Source organism: Aspergillus chevalieri, chromosome 2 (genome assembly GCF_016861735.1).
Source record: "Aspergillus chevalieri M1 DNA, chromosome 2, nearly complete sequence".
NCBI lineage: Eukaryota > Fungi > Ascomycota > Eurotiomycetes > Eurotiales > Aspergillaceae > Aspergillus > Aspergillus chevalieri.
The window spans coordinates 2469066-2484810 of record NC_057363.1 but is presented as its reverse complement, the minus strand read 5'-3'; the positions used below and the strand labels follow the sequence as shown (position 1 = coordinate 2484810).

Below are 15745 nucleotides of genomic sequence, written 5' to 3'. Positions count from 1 at the left end.
GTGCTACATCCTAAAGAGATGTCTTACGAGATCATGGAAACAATGTCCTGAATACATGATGCAAATGGAAATGGGATTGCCATCTGAGCGAAGATCTCTATTTACAGTAGACTTATCCCAACAGAATCGACTTATCGTACAGATAATATACAAACCCAATGCTAGACCGGTATGCTGATAAACCCCAACACAATGCGCCAAACTGCTCGTAAATCATCATTTGCCTTTCCCAACCCAATATTGCCAAGTAAATCACTGCCAGTTATCATCCGCCAACTGAACAATAGAACGCTTCTTCGAAGCCTGTCTCAGCGTCTTCTTATCCGCATGCTTCTTCCAACTAGGCACCGTCACTCCCTTCTTTTTGGTTGGGACCGGCAAATCCGGCAATTTCTTCGAAGGACCTTGCTCCGAGTCTTCATCCTCACCAAAGCCTTCCTCTTCCTCGCGCATCGCTTCCTTCGCAGCAGCTCGCTTCGCTAACCGCTCCTTCTTTCCTTCGCCGTGCTTGTCGCCCAGAATGACTTTCCGGGGGATACGTGTCTTTGCGCCGAGAGCCCAGAGGTCACCCCATCGGGCTTTGCGCGCGTCTTTGTATGCTTGACGGCTGAATGAGCGAGGAACGGTCCAGCGCTCAATTTGGCCTGCTGGCGTGCAGAAGTCGAAGACGACGTGGCCGCGACGTTTTAGGGGTGGGTAGATGACGCGAGGCAGAGAGAGGGTGTGGAAGGGTTCGGTTGGTCCTGGTGAGGTCTGTTCGGTCGCAGTGGCATTCGCGTCCTGTGGTGCGGATGACGCCGCAGAAGCTTCAGGTTCAGTTTCGGCGCTTTCCAGGTCCTCTTCAGGGAGGTTCTCTTCGGCGGTCATGTCGTAAAGGTCTTCATAGCCAGCGAAAGCGGCCTCCACGGCCTGGGGACCCTGGACTATTCCGTCGCTCTGGCGCATGTCCTTACCACGCTGCACGGCAACGTAGCTAAATTGGACATCCTCATGGTTGCGGTCCTTGGCTCCTATGATGCGCTGCAGAAAGGGTGGTCGGATGTATCGTTGTTCGAAGTGGCAGTAGTCCTTGCGGCCCTTGTTGTGACCCGGACCATTGTACATCGGGCACTTCTCGTGGTTTGTGCAAGGGGCAATGATCATTCCGGTTTCCTTTTGAACTCTGGTGCTGTCATCGGGGGAGTCCAGCGTGTTGTCGTACTCTGTAGACCCGGGGCTGGAGATGTAGCGGTTAAGTAGCATTTCGCGGGCACCGGCGATAGCCTCAAAGCCTTTTTGGCGGCCCTTTTCGAGGAGAATCAGTACACCGCCGTTGGGGTTGAGGAGAGCCCACAAGTTCTCAACGTGTTGCTTCCTCAAATATTCCTCATCAATTTCCATCAAAGTGTGAGGCGCGATGATGATATCGTACTGCTTCCTTCTTGGGGTTCTCTCGTCATCCAAAGTAGGCTTCTCACGCGCATGAACATAGTCCGGAAGTCGTGGGAGGAAAGTTGTATCCTCCAACATAAGACTCGCACGTGCTTGAAGGGATTCAGATCCAGCAACCACTGTTGACCTACCCAAAAGGACAGGCTCTGTATTAGGGCGATCAGGGTACATGGCGTCCCATTCAGCGCGGAGAACATCTCTCCAAGCTAGAATACCTGCACCTCCGCCACCCGCATCGAGCACATTCGGCCCACCGTCTTGTGTCATTAGACAGCGTATCCAATTCGTTCCCAGGCGCTTGCGAATTTCCACCAACGTACTTAGCGCAGATGCGTACATCCCAGGATAGAGAGCGGCGATGTATGCATTTGCCTCCATCTCACCCATATGACGCTGGGAAGCCTGCAACGGGATCGGCTGTTGGGGCACCTGCGCGCGTGGAGGGAGCGTTGTTGTAGAATGAGGAAGCAATCTCCCACCAAAAGTACGATGCGCAATATCCGCAATGTGTCTGTTGGAAAAGTTGGAAAGGACAGCACTGATGGGGATAGTCATGCTATCCCTTGGCATATTCACGGTTTTGGGATGTGTCGCGAATTTCCCTTCGATCGTGAGAGGGTGTAGACGTGGCGTAGAATCCGGAAATGCCTCGTCCTGGAATTCCTCCAGCATGATCTCTCCACCAAGCTGTTCGGCCACCTCCCTCGTCCGCTGCATTGAGATGGTCTCCTTCACTGGCGGACCGACTTCCATGTCATAGACTACTTCTGGCTCGTCTGACCCTTCTTCCGGCTCGACTTCAACTTCCTCCCATCCACCCTCTCCATCCTCACGGTATAGCCTGTCGGGCTCCTCATCGACCTTTTCCTCGACTTCCAACTCTTTCGCTCGACCTATTGGCTCGCCATATAATTGAATGTACAGTCTCAGCTCCGTGGCGTTCAAATGATTCTCCGGTAGCTCATCGCCATATTCTTGTCTCGCCGTCCGGACTCGCGATTCCAGCGCTTGTTCGTCTCGATGGCCGATAGTCTGACTGAACGCATGATCTAACCCCGGACCGTCGACACTGAGAGCTCCAAAATACTCATTTGAAATCCCCAGATCCTCCATGAGCTCAGCTAGCTCCCCATCTGTCTCATTGATTTTGTCGATCAAGCCGTAGATCTCATCTTTGCGATTCCCTTGATGGGCCGTCTCCATAGGTTCTCCGGGTGCTGCAGCTGCTGCAGTTGACGCTAGCCTCTTTCCAGCTTGCCATTGTTCGAAACGAGGGACTGAAGAGTTCGAAGACACATTTGACGATAATGACTGTCGGGTGGGAAGTTTATTGTTTGTGAAGCTTGCTGTTCCGCGGCGGAATTGTCGCGGAGAATTGGCAACAAATCGAAATCCGCTCGAGCACGACCGGCTGGCCCTGGTAGCTGGATATCTTGGAAACATTCTCGGCCCCTTCCACAAGCACCAGAAGCAAAGGAAAACGAGCGGACAAGTGGGAAGAATCTGATTGCCACTCGAAGAATTGTTGGACAAGGCATGCGCCTATCGGAAATTCGTAACCTTTTATTGGTTGTTGAATTTTTTGATATCTTATCTAAGCTCAATGGATCTCTGGCTACCAATGAGAGGTATCTGGGGGCGACATAGATCTACAATGCTGTTGATATGCTATGCTGCTATGCCCTATGCTATGTTTCGCTTATATTCATTAATATTGCAGGTGAGGAGAAAATCTATACCTCGCTTTCCGTGTCGTCGTTGCCCATAAGTACCTTCAGGGCAGACATCCATTTCATCACTTCATGTTCAAGCGCAGTCAATTTGGCCATTACTGCCATCAGACTAGGGTCCTGGCTCTCTACGCGAATCTTTTCTTTGACCCTCACTTCCTCCCCCTTCCATGTAAACAGGTCGTTTGCCTCGTCATGAGGGCGTTGCCTAGCCCCGAAGAGTCGGTCTCGTATGTTGAACCCAGTTAATGAAATGTCAGAAGCAAAGGCCGTTGGCGCATGTGCAGTTGCAGTAGTTTCCAAAGTCCTCAGGCATAGAAGAAGAGCCGAATCGGCAATAGAGAGGTGGAACGAGAGGTAGGGCGGTAATGGGGGATCGAACATCTATATCAACCAGATCAGTTATCGCTGACGAGCCGAGATTAATTAATTGGGCACTCACATCCTCATCTGCGCTTGTCTCCCACCACTTGCCCTTGATATCATCTTCGCCTTTCAGCATCTGCCGCGCTTCCGTGATCGTCTCATGCAAAAGGTGCAGTTGACTGTAGATGAAAGTGGCATTCAACGGGTCCCCAGTCCAGGTGCTAACGTCGACTATATCGAGGCATTGGTTGACCGAATTTCTGACAGCAACCATTTGGCCGAGCATGAGTTCTGGGGCGGTGGGAACAGTTGATAGACATAGTCGTGTACCTGCTGCGCCACGGGACGAGGGAAGGGAGCTCAAGCGAAGTTGAATATCCTAATTGATTAACACTACTTTAGTATCTCTATCCACGATTCGCATTGGGCCGGCTAGAAGCAGTTGTTCGTTTCCGAAAGATGGATGCCGATGCACAAGCACCAGAGAGGATGTAATTCGCCTGAAGACGTACCCCTTTCACAATCTTTGTCCCGACTCTTGTCACAAAGCCTTTTACATTTTCAGACCGTAGCGATGACAAGACCAATGTTGAACCTGGTTCCTTCGGAGCTAACAGTGCAGCACAGTCACGGAGACCTTCTCTCAAGGAAGCGAGTGAGTCTTGTAGGGAACGCAAAAGCCACTCTAGTTCCCTTTCCTAGGCCATAAATTTCAATTAGTGGACCGTCTCAACACATGGCTTGACGATAGGTCCTATCTTACCAATGCGCGATCTGCCTCATGCTCCAGCTGCTCCGGAGGTAGCGGTGGATATGCCCAAGTGGCCATGATAGCTGATTTATCAATGTAAGGCGACTGCTACGGCGAGTAAAAGGTATTCCCTCAATCTGCTTGGAATTGGATTCAAATCAATGAAATAACACAAGGCCCCTTAATGCTACGGAAACAAAATGTCGTCGCGGCATCATCATGGGCGTCTATAGGACAGATAAATAAACTGACCGCTTTCCCCACCGCCTACCAGACCAGATAATGCCTTCAATATTCTCAAGTCTTTTGACGATACAGAACAAAATTTTCTTTGCAAATAAGGCGTACGCCTATTTATTCTAGCTGTTGCTAGTTAGTGACGCTATTCAGTTCGTATGGGTTTCGATACAAGCAAGTTTCGGGTGCCTATCAATTTCCTGTTGCATAGGTCCGCATTCCAGGTTTCAAGAAATCCAGAACGCTATGCTATATTTTCGGAACAAGATCGATTATTAGAAAGATCAACTTATGAGAGAGACCGCATGGACCGAGGTCGGATGTCTATGCTAGCTCTAGGCTCAGCATTGGAGACGTCCGCGGAGGGCGTGTGATGTTGCCAGAGGGCGTGTATAGCCGACATAAATATATCATCGTGTCAAAAAGACAATACATGTTTGTAAATGCAAAACCGCTGTTTTATCCTGAAAATTGAAGTGCAACAATGTCCGAAGCGCGAAGACCTGTCTTTTTCAACAATCATGACAGCTCTGTTGCTGATTACCCTCGTCCGTCCTCACATAACGATGCGATAAAACTACACCAACAGCTCCCCGGATATTCACCTACGCCTCTCATCTCGATCCCTAAACTAGCGACAGAACTTGGTGTTCGTGCCGTGCTCGTCAAGAACGAGAGCAACAGATTTGGACTTCCCTCATTCAAAGTTCTCGGCGCATCTTGGGGTCTATATCGCGCGTTGACAGCTCGTCTTGGACTCCCGCCGACTATATCATGGACCGAATTGATCGAGAGAGTTAAGGCGGCGTCGAGCCCGCTCGCTGTAATTGCAGCGACAGACGGAAACCATGGACGGGCTGTTGCATATATCGCAAAACTGCTGTCCATCAAATGCGAAATTTATGTGCCACATACGATGGATACTCACACCCAAGCCCTAATCAGCGGTGAGGGTGCCACTGTCCATGTTGTGCAAGCGGACTATGATTGCGCAGTACAGACAGCCGCTAGGACATCCCAGACCGTGGATGGTGGGATATTGGTGCAGGATACCTCGTTCGACGGCTACGAGGAGATCCCGGCATGGATAGTCGACGGATATTCGACTATGATGACCGAAATCTACTCACAGTTGGCCGACATTGGTCTTCAGAGCACCACTGTGGTTACACCTGTCGGCGTTGGATCTCTAGCCCACGCTGTCGTCAAGCACTTCAAGGCTCGTCCTGAGGGCCCGAAGGTGGTTACGGTCGAGCCAGACACAGCGGCGTGCCTATATCAAAGTCTCAAGGCGGGCAGAATGACGCCAGTTGAAACTACACCAACAATCATGGACGGCTTGAACTGCGGTACCGTTACACCCGTCGCGTGGAACGACCTGCGTCGGCACGTAGATGCAAGCGTGACTGTGTCCTGCTACGAAAGCCACTGTGCTGTGCAATACCTAGCGTCCGAAAGTATTGCTGCAGGTCCTTGTGGAAGTGCAAGCCTTGCAGCATTGAGGCGAATCGCGGAATCGAAGGAACGTTCACGTATTCTGGACAGCAACTCAGTCGTGGTTTTGCTAAGCACCGAAGGCTCTCGACCATATCCGATTCCTCACGATGTATCCATTAATGACCCGATATCTCTCACCCAAGCATTGACTCGGATCGACTCCTCGAACGTGACTCTTTCTGCTGCACATGGCGCTGGTGAGGCAGGCATAGTTGATTATATTTCAGCATGGCTTGCACATCGTGGTATTGAAACCCACCGTATTGAAACTGTGTCCGGACGCCCTTCCGTCGTTGGTGTCCTTCGTGGTAGCGGTGGCGGCAAGTCATTGATGCTCAACGGCCATGTGGACACTGTCAGTCTGGCCAGCTACGACCATGAGCCTCTGTCTGGTCACTTGGGCGAGAAAAATGGCCATCCGGCTGTATTTGGCCGCGGTAGCTTGGATATGAAAGGCGGGCTAGCTGCGGCTCTATCAACCTTGGTTGCGATTAAGCAGAGTGGGCACAGTCTTAGCGGCGATGTGATTCTGGCTGCCGTTTCCGATGAAGAAGACGCTTCCCAGGGAACTCGCGACCTGATCGAGGCTGGATGGAAAGCAGATGGTGCAATCATACCTGAACCAACAATGTGTGCGATCGTCCCTGCCCACAAAGGATTCCTCTGGGTGGAAATTGATATTCTCGGCGTTGCTGGCCACGGCTCGAACCCTGTTACTGGAGTCGATTCGATCCTCTTGGCCGGCCATTTCTTGACTGCTTTAGAAAATTATCAACGTCAACTTCCTGTAGACGATGTGCTTGGCCCGGCATCTCTCCACTGCGGTCTAATCAAGGGTGGCGAGGAGCCATCCTCTTATCCAGCAAAGTGCACCATCACGGTGGAATTTCGGACGATCCCAGGACAGACACCTGAATCTATTGTTCGTGACATGCAGACCATTCTGGCGAATATCGCGAAAGAAACGCCAAAATTCAAATACGCAGACCCCCGGGTCACCATTTCTCGTCCCACCCAAAAGATCCCATCTGATCATCCTTTGGTGCAGAAGACGGTTGATCTTGCGACGAAGTCGCTAGGACATTTGCCTTCGGTCGAGGGCGCGGCAATCTGGTGTGATGCGGCGTTGCTCACCCAGGCTGGCACCCCGGCCATTGTCTTCGGACCTTCTGGTGAGGGTCTCCATGCGAAGGAGGAATGGGTTGATGCGGAAAGTATTAGACAGGTAACAGACGTTCTTACTGGTCTGGCCAAAGATTTCTGCCAGTAATTGGTTTTATTTTATTCTTAGAAGAGAGAAAATGGAAATTTAACTTTCTGCATGTCCCGTCTGTGCATATCTCAATAGTCTAACGGTCTCGAACCGTGCATTCCTCCCATACCGTTCGTAGAACAACCTATATTAATGCACAGAATAGGGTTTATTAGCAAACAGATAGAATACATCCTACTGTCTCCTCTCATGGAACCCAATAAGGTAGGGCGTGGTTCGGTCAGGTGACACACCCGGGAAAAGTCATTCTCCATCGCCTCCACATCGCCTCCATACTCTTAAGAGACCTGCCAGCGCTCTCTACCATTTTTGTTCCTTTCGACTGATATTGCTGGAATGATTTTATGATAATGGAAAACAACGCTGAACACTTGGATGATCTGTTCACCCCATTCGATTACGCCCAGAATGCGCTAGAGACGCCGGCGACGGAGCACTTCCCGACCTCCGATGGAATAGCTTGGAATGACTGGACACCAGGTCTCGAGCCAACAGCGTCTTGGGACAACCATAATGGACTCGATCCCCAAGTAGATTCCGTTGGGAATTCTACATTCGGCTTTAATGAGCTGCTAGCACACCAAGGCCCTAATGGCTTTGAACAAATAACTGGCTACGACTTTCCCGTCGGAGAACAGCTGTCTGAGCTCACTGAATTTGACAATAATGAAACACCAAACGATTTCACCAATGTCAGTCTCTGGTTGAATGGTGCATATTGTCCACCTGTACCCTGTAGCCATTGCAGAGTGAACCGGCTACAATGCCTGATTATCCAGACTACACCGGCGAATCCTAACCCGGTCACTTCGTGCTCCAGCTGTGTTGCGCTCTTCCGAGAATGCAGCCTCGCCCGGGGAGAAAAACGCCAACCAGCAGGGTTCGAGACTGTGACACCAGTCCTTGGTCATCTCCATGGGGTTACGGAGCAAACAGACGAAGGACAGCCTGACCAGATACAGGCACCGGGCGATCATGCCAAGGATAATGATGGCTACTCACGAAGCAACACCGGTCTTAATAGACAGAATTTCTCGAGAAAAGGCGCGAAAATTCTGAGGGACTGGTACTACCAGCACCAGGAATACCCATATCCCTCTAATGAGCAAAAAGCCGAACTTGCTCGTGAGACCGGCTTCACCAGGAAGCAGGTATCGGATTGGTTCACGAATGCACGAAGACGTCAGAAGCAGACAATGCAATTCTCCAGACCAGTCCAGGTCTTCCGAGCTGGCTCACCCATGCCGACTAGTGGGACCGAATCGTTGACACCTCTGGAGAGGTGGCAGCAATCGCCACCAGAGGACGAGCCCGTGCCTGAATCGGCCATTCAAAACGCAATCGCATCAACATCCGGTGATATGTCCCGGTCAAGCTGGAATAACTCGCACGCGGGAGATGATATCTTTCAACATAGCGCAGACGATGTCACATCTGCGTCCAGCGTCGGGAGTAGAAATTCCTACGCATCCTCGGACAGTGCTGCATGGAGCTATCATTCCGGAGAGAGCATGCCTTTCCCGCTTATTTCTAGGAAATCATCCAATAGATCCCGAAAGAAACGGACGCGGCTCCAATCATCACAAAAAGAGCGTCGATACCAGTGTACATTTTGCACTGACACATTCGCAACGAAATACGACTGGAATAGACACGAAAAAAGCGTGCACTTATCGCTAGTGTCTTGGATCTGTGCCCCAAAACTTCCAGAGACCTGGCGGATAAACGAGCGACAAGCAGAACCAACATGCAAATTCTGCAACACACCCTCTCCATCGATGTCCCACATCGAGATACACGAGTTCGACGTTTGCGCCACAAGACCCCAATCCGAGCGCACGTTCAGTCGCAAAGACCACCTCTGGCAGCATCTACGCAAATTTCACCATTGCACGAAACTGCCCAACGTGGATGTCTGTCGGACAGAGTCTAACAATGTACATAGCCGGTGCGGATTCTGTGGTGCGGATTTCCAAACATGGTCTGCAAGGGCAGATCATTTGGCGGAACACTTCAAGAGTGGCGCCCGGATGGATCAGTGGACTGGCGATTGGGGATTGGACCCATCCGTGCTAGCAGCGCTGAAGGATGCGATGCTGCCGGGTGATCGAGCTGGACCGGGATAACCCGATTTATGGTCTACTAGCAATAGTGACGTTGGTTGTAAGCACCACCAGATCTCAGGAGCCCTTTTCTCATGCCTACAAGCACGGTGTACGGTTAGTCCACTTGTCAACATTGCATTCTAGAACATATCCTGAAATTCTTTTAGGATGATTTTCGCCCTGCGACCGCCTCCGTGGAGAACCAAACTGGGAAACGGCAACAGTCGCCTGGATCGGGGATCTTCCGATCTCCATGGCCCCTGCATTGTAATGACAACCGGGGGAGGAACTGGATTCCTGAAGTCTCTTGAGCACAAACCGAGGTGGATCACATTCTCAAAATTGAGGAGTGAGGATCAAGTATATTTCCTGCATTATCATATGCACTGTTGGACAAGTCCAACGCCGCTCAGCCACTTTTTGGCTCCGGTTCCATCCCCCTTCATCCGGTCAAAGTCAAGGGAATTGACTATTGGGAATTAAAGTGTTACTTAACTTTATGACGGAATTGACCAATCAAAACTCGACTGGTATGGTGGCGCTCTACTCTCTACATTTGTCCTTACTCCGTATGCCGTATCTGTGCACCGCGCTGTGGCTTGTTATGAGCCTGAATACAAAATTCACTCACTGGCCAATGCTCCAACAAGGAACATCCGGACACATGGCAATGGCGGTGCTCAAATATAGGTATCAAGTCAATTGACTGGATTGATGTCTTCCGTCTCTTCTATTCGTTTTGTTTCGTTCAGGCAGCAGGTTTCGGCAATTGAGCAAGGATCCTGTTGTTGCAGCCCAATAAGGCTTGTTCCGAGCGCAAGGGCCATCCGAGCAGATCATGAGATACTGTGGCAGCACTACTGCTATAGAGGGGGGGGTCTCGGTAGCTTGACGATCAGTGACGATGGGTGGGACACCCGCAGTAGTGAGCCAAGGTCATCGAGTCAGCGTTCCTGGTCAGTCCTGCACCAAGTCAGGCAGAAAAATTCTTAGTGGTGCAACGTCAGAGCCGTGGTTAAACTCTGGACGGAGAGGAAAAAAGACAGAGTCGCGATGACCGCAGAGCAGACGTCATGGACCGAGGCCCTCGTTGGCCCGATCGGGTTTAGCGTGGGTCACGTTCCGGAGCTAAACCCAAAGCGGCCGGATGCAATGATGACGTCAAGGAAGCATAGGACAGCCGAAGCACCAGGAAGAAACTTCAATTTTCCCCCGAGAAAGAGGAGGAACCACTCAGCAGGGAAGCCTACCAGCGACGATGATGATGCCTCACTCACGATTATATCACTACTCACAGCCCAGGAGGAGGGCCCGCGCCGGGATCTCCGGATATCCGCTTTAATACCACCATGCTGCCCTGACCTTTGCTTTTCTTTCTCCCTCGTGCTGCTCTAATAACTTTTTTCTTCCTCTTTTCTCCCTTCCTTTGCTCCTATCAGCTGCTACTTGTACCTGCAATTGACCGTTGGTCTGCTTCCTATCGTCTTTGATAGTCATACTGAATTACTTGCTACCACCATACAATGTTGGGAAGTATGTATCTCCCTTCGAACAAGCACAAGGAATTAAAAGGGTTATAAGAAACTGACTTCTTCTAGGAGCGGGATTAGGCTTCGCAGGTCTCTTCTGGATGGCCTCCGGCCTTCTGTTGATGTGGTTTACATTCCTGGGAGGCACAAAAAACAGCAACCCGCTGAACAGGATCTACTTCCTCGAAGCTGCCACCAGCAACATCCCAGGCGCTCCGGCGACATCCAGATGGACTCTCTGGAATCTTTGCCCTGTTGTTGATGGCAAGAATGACTGTGGATCGAATACTCCCGACTTTCCGTTTGACCCCGCGAGCCCCAGGAACTTCGGCACTGATGTCAATGTCCCGTCTCGATTCGTTCAACAGTAAGTTACAACATTTCCCGATGGCAAGCTGTTGATGGTGGGTGAATCTGACTGTTGACAGCCACAACCACTACTTCGTTACTTCTCGCTTCATCTTCCCGTTCATGCTCATCGCCTTGTTCTTTGGCGTTTTGTCTTTCTTTACGGGATTCATCGCTATGTGCGTTCGGGTTGTTGGCCACGTTTCTGGCGTGTTTGCCTACATCGCCTTGACATTCCAGACCATAGCTACCGCTATGATGACGTGAGTACTCAAAAGTAAATTCACGATATGATGTGATGCGATTGCTGATACGCGAAACAGTGGTGTCTTCGTCCAAGGCCGCAACGCCTTTAGCCGTAACGGTCAGCCCTCCAAGGTCGGTCCCATGGCTTTCGGTTTCATGTGGGCTTCGGTTGTCCTGCTCTTCTTCTCCGCCTTGTGTTACTTCTGGGGCGGAAGTCTCAGGCGGGAAGACGGCGGCTACAGTGGCCGGGAACAAAGACGGCGAGGCTTCTTCTCTTCTCAGCGCTCGTCCAGCGTGAGAAGCAACAAGGAGACAAACGTCTAAGGAACTCGTCCGGCTACTGTAGACGGGAACACCGTGGCATTTGGTCAGTCGTCACGCATAAAACGACACTGTTACGGATACTATGATTTCTTCAGACTACTTAATCTTACCGTGTTCTGTCGCGGTAACATCGTTATATAATACTGGAGGGAATTGGAATGGCAAGGAACATGTTCAGTCTGGCAGTTCGTGCCTAAGACGATGTTGACACCAACGCATTTCCTGAATCTGCCCGTGCCTTTATTGCGCGATTATGTATTGGTTTGGGATGATTCCTCGGTCGCGTGTGTGTTTCTTTTATTGTGCTGATTTTTTGACGACATTTTCATGATATCTCTCAGTTGGTTTTCTACTTACCTTAATAATAAGTGTAATATAATAGTTGAATGTGCCCTTAATTTGATATTTCAATAAAAGCTGGTGTATTATTAGAATTCCAGGATCATTCCCATCTTACATGCCTAGATCTGCCCATGCTGCTCATCACCTGTGTATTCATGGTGGTGAATTCCTTTATCGTTAGATACATACAACTTCAGTGTTTGTAGTGAATATATATCCCACTACTGACAAATAAGAAGGCACTCTTTGTATGGACTACACCTTCTAGACCTTTCTCTTCTGCGCATCAGTTTTCAATAAGAAACTCCTGCAGGCATCCGCCATTTCCCTATCGAACATCACCTCCCCGTCATTCTTATCATATCCAGGTTGGGATTTACTGCTAACTAGATCTTATTGATCTTGCTAACAACTTCCGTTAGAGGTGTATACTATATAGCATGTGACCTATCATATAGAGTGCCCATAAGGGTCTCTAACATGTACCGTCAACCACAAGTTATTCAGAACAGTAACTCCCATTCTATTCGAACCGAAGAACACCGAAAGGTGAACTTGAATTTCATCCTCAAGTTGCAGTCCACACTACAAACCGTACGAGGCCTCTTCAGGTCAAATTCAAACGACTTAGTGCGGCCTATCAACTATCCTTTCTCTCTTCGTATTCCATGAAGACAGGTCGAACCTTGAGACCGACGAGAGTGTCAAGTTATACAAAAAGATCGCTTTATCAAAGAAGTACGTGGACTTTGCAGCAAAATCGATATATATATATCTCGATAGACCTATCCTATTCCACGCCATTACGATTATCTAACGACATGGAAACCTTTTAACCATTGACCACCGTCACAAAAGAACTGGCTCTCCCAGCTCTGGGCTTGACTGTTGCATTTATATACGCGAGTCGCAGCAATATACGAATATGTTCGAAGGTCTGAAAGCATTCAGTTGGGTGAAAACTTTGGTTATCTGACGAACGAACTGCGCGGTGCACGATGAAAAGACTCGAATGACTTGCGAGAACTGGACATGAACTCCCATCTACGCAGTTGGTGGGCCTTGTCCTTATTGATGTGTTCTTCCGACAGCCTCCATCTTGACCTTACTAACACGGCCTCGACATTGTCGCACCCAATGATGAGCCTTCAGTAACCGTTTTGATTATTATCTGGGGACATACAAGTGGGCTATGGTAAGCTTCTGTCTTGTTACTCTCAATTGCTTCGCATGTACTTATACTCGTATTAGGCGCGGCTTGCCGCACATCCTCAAGATGGACAAATGGGCAATTCCCGATATGTTCACGAGCGACTGTACCTCTGGGAGATACACCAGATGTTCTTGCGCAAAAATTACCTGGCGAGCGCAGTAGCCGTTTACGCAATTTGCTGGTCTTGTCATATGGAAGAATATTGAGTTCATACCGTCCTTGGTACGGTGTCAGATGCTCCTGCGTTCGCAAGACTCTATGAATGTAGCAATTGTCACAGGAAGGGAGCGCTAGAAATTATATGTGGTCCCAGAAAAGTGATGATTGACCCCATTTCTGCCATGGGGACAAGGGGGTGAGGTCGTGGGTATGTCTTTGCTCAAACCAAGGAAACCTCCGAGGACGCCTATGCTGCTCAGATATATTTAGCTTCTTTGCAGATGCATGAGAAGGACGTTGCAACATAACTAGCAACTGTCTGGATATATGAAGCTCAACCATTATTAGGCCTGAACAGCACCTCTTTCAGAAATTGAAGCACCCTGCATGAGCCTGACCAAACATCTTATATCTGAAAAGACAACGAACATTGGGAACAGTGGATCCTCGAGTGTGGGACTGCACTCAAGAAAGATGATTCCATATAAAGGTCGCTTGTTTGGGCCTCCTTTCTACGCGTCTCCTTCTCCAAGATTCCCAATCCAAACAGCTTAGAAGACAGAAATATTTGACAAAACAACCTATATGAATGGAAATATTTCCGCATTCACGCAGTTGATTGAGGGAAGTAGGGCATTTGACGCCCAATCTAAAACGACCAGAACCCATAAAAATGCCGACACCGGCAACACCTCGTACCTTATGCTTTTTCCAGCCAGAGCTATAACCACGCATGTGTTTCTGGAACTCACCAGATATTCCCGATCGATTCGGGTGCTCGAGTATGACAAGGTGCATGTTCGCGCAACCTTGTTTCCGTTGGGAGTGTAAAATCGTCTCAAATGGGTTCACCAAACCAACAACATATTTTGTTTCCATGATTGCTCTCTAAAAATATGCAAGCAAAAAATTGCGTCTTTATGCCAAGATTCATTGTTTATTCGATATCTCTATGCTAAAAATCATAGTTATCTCTTATAAAAAATGAGCTTATGTCACTTTGCACTTGGATTGATATGAAAATAAATATCTCACAACATCAGTCCCTGTATTGGATCCGCTGGAAATACAAGTCCAAAAAGATCTTTCCAAGCAGATAATAGCTCGCTCATTAACTATTTAGAGACTATCTTCGAAAATACAATTCCTACAACCCTTGACATAAACCTCACCAAAATGCTGGAGATATGGAAAGAAGCTCATTGATAGTATTCAGAAGCATCGCTCGCAGGAGATCGGGGTTTCGTGCAAGAAAGGCATTCTAATTTGACAATCAAACTTCTATGGTCTTCCTGCAAGACCATGACGCCGTGGCAACTCGACTGGGCCCAGTAAAGAATGCACTCCTAGACTTCGACTTTGTGACGCTTCCCTGCAGGCCAGTCCGGTCACACCGCATTTTCCCTTTGATGTCGCACCGCCGACCTACGTACTGCAATTTGTAGAGATGCAGGAGACCGGGTTTGCCAGGAACCCCCTTGAATGCCGCTCAATGTGACCACCACCCTCGAGTAGTTATCGTTCTCTGAAAATTCCAGGAATGATAATATGCTACGAGCAAATTCGTAAGACACGTATCTAATTCCGGAAGGATATACAGGAAGACGACAACTCGATGAAGTATTCCATCTTTGAAAGTGATGAGATGACCAGTAATGACGAAGGAGTCAACTGAGGAGAGAAGGTGAAATCGGCTAAAGCAACTAACTTGAGCAACGCAGCTCGAGAGTAATATACTGAGCCTTGCCAGAATGAGAAATATTACTTTGCTACGAGATTCAAGCTCTTGGCTTACTTCCATAACATAGTGCGCCGTGTTTTGAGCCAACATTCTCATAAGACATACACAGCCCGTCGAACTTCCCAATCTCAGAGACCTCATGATTATGTACATCTTCATTTTTTTAAGGTACTTTAGTCTTCCCATATGATCTACCGGGTCATCAGCATCTGATCTGATTTCCAACTACTCTATACTTTGTACCTTCGTACATGAGGAACTCAGGGTCTTGTTCATGCGGAGTACCATTCTGCAACCATCCTCTCGTATTCCTCGACTTAGCACTCAGACTCTGCACACTAAAGCATTACAGCTATACACTAAGGCACTCAGAAGAACCGGTCCGGATATTCTCCATCCCCTATTGTATTCCTACTCCGTAGTGACCAATTCATAAGACCAATTGAACAAAAG

General features: G+C 49.1%; 5 protein-coding genes across 5 annotated transcripts; 3 read left to right on the top strand and 2 right to left on the bottom strand.

Moving 5' to 3' along the window:
• Nucleotides 1-252: 252 nt before the first annotated feature.
• Nucleotides 253-2874, bottom strand: RSM22 (tRNA methyltransferase RSM22; the record flags this gene model as incomplete). The annotated part of the gene is made up of 1 exon (XM_043285216.1): nt 253-2874. The coding sequence occupies one exon, from the start codon at nt 2872-2874 to the stop codon at nt 253-255; it is 2622 nt and encodes an 873-aa protein (XP_043133930.1).
• Nucleotides 2875-3164: 290 nt separating this feature from the next.
• ACHE_20865S (uncharacterized protein) lies at nt 3165-4356 on the bottom strand (the record flags this gene model as incomplete). The annotated part of the gene is made up of 4 exons (XM_043285215.1): nt 3165-3545; nt 3604-3906; nt 4040-4225; nt 4291-4356. The coding sequence occupies 4 exons, from the start codon at nt 4354-4356 to the stop codon at nt 3165-3167; spliced, it is 936 nt and encodes a 311-aa protein (XP_043133929.1).
• A 643-nt stretch (nt 4357-4999) lies between these two features.
• On the top strand, nt 5000-7282 carry ACHE_20864A (uncharacterized protein; the record flags this gene model as incomplete). The annotated part of the gene is made up of 1 exon (XM_043285214.1): nt 5000-7282. One exon carries the CDS (start codon nt 5000-5002, stop codon nt 7280-7282), a length of 2283 nt encoding a protein of 760 aa, XP_043133928.1.
• A 353-nt stretch (nt 7283-7635) lies between these two features.
• Nucleotides 7636-9411, top strand: ACHE_20863A (uncharacterized protein; the record flags this gene model as incomplete). Its single annotated transcript, XM_043285213.1, has 1 exon — nt 7636-9411. One exon carries the CDS (start codon nt 7636-7638, stop codon nt 9409-9411), a length of 1776 nt encoding a protein of 591 aa, XP_043133927.1.
• A 1502-nt stretch (nt 9412-10913) lies between these two features.
• Nucleotides 10914-11837, top strand: ACHE_20862A (SUR7/PalI family protein; the record flags this gene model as incomplete). Its single annotated transcript, XM_043285212.1, has 4 exons — nt 10914-10923; nt 10989-11286; nt 11348-11530; nt 11591-11837. The coding sequence occupies 4 exons, from the start codon at nt 10914-10916 to the stop codon at nt 11835-11837; spliced, it is 738 nt and encodes a 245-aa protein (XP_043133926.1).
• Between the last annotated feature and the right edge of the window lie 3908 nt (nt 11838-15745).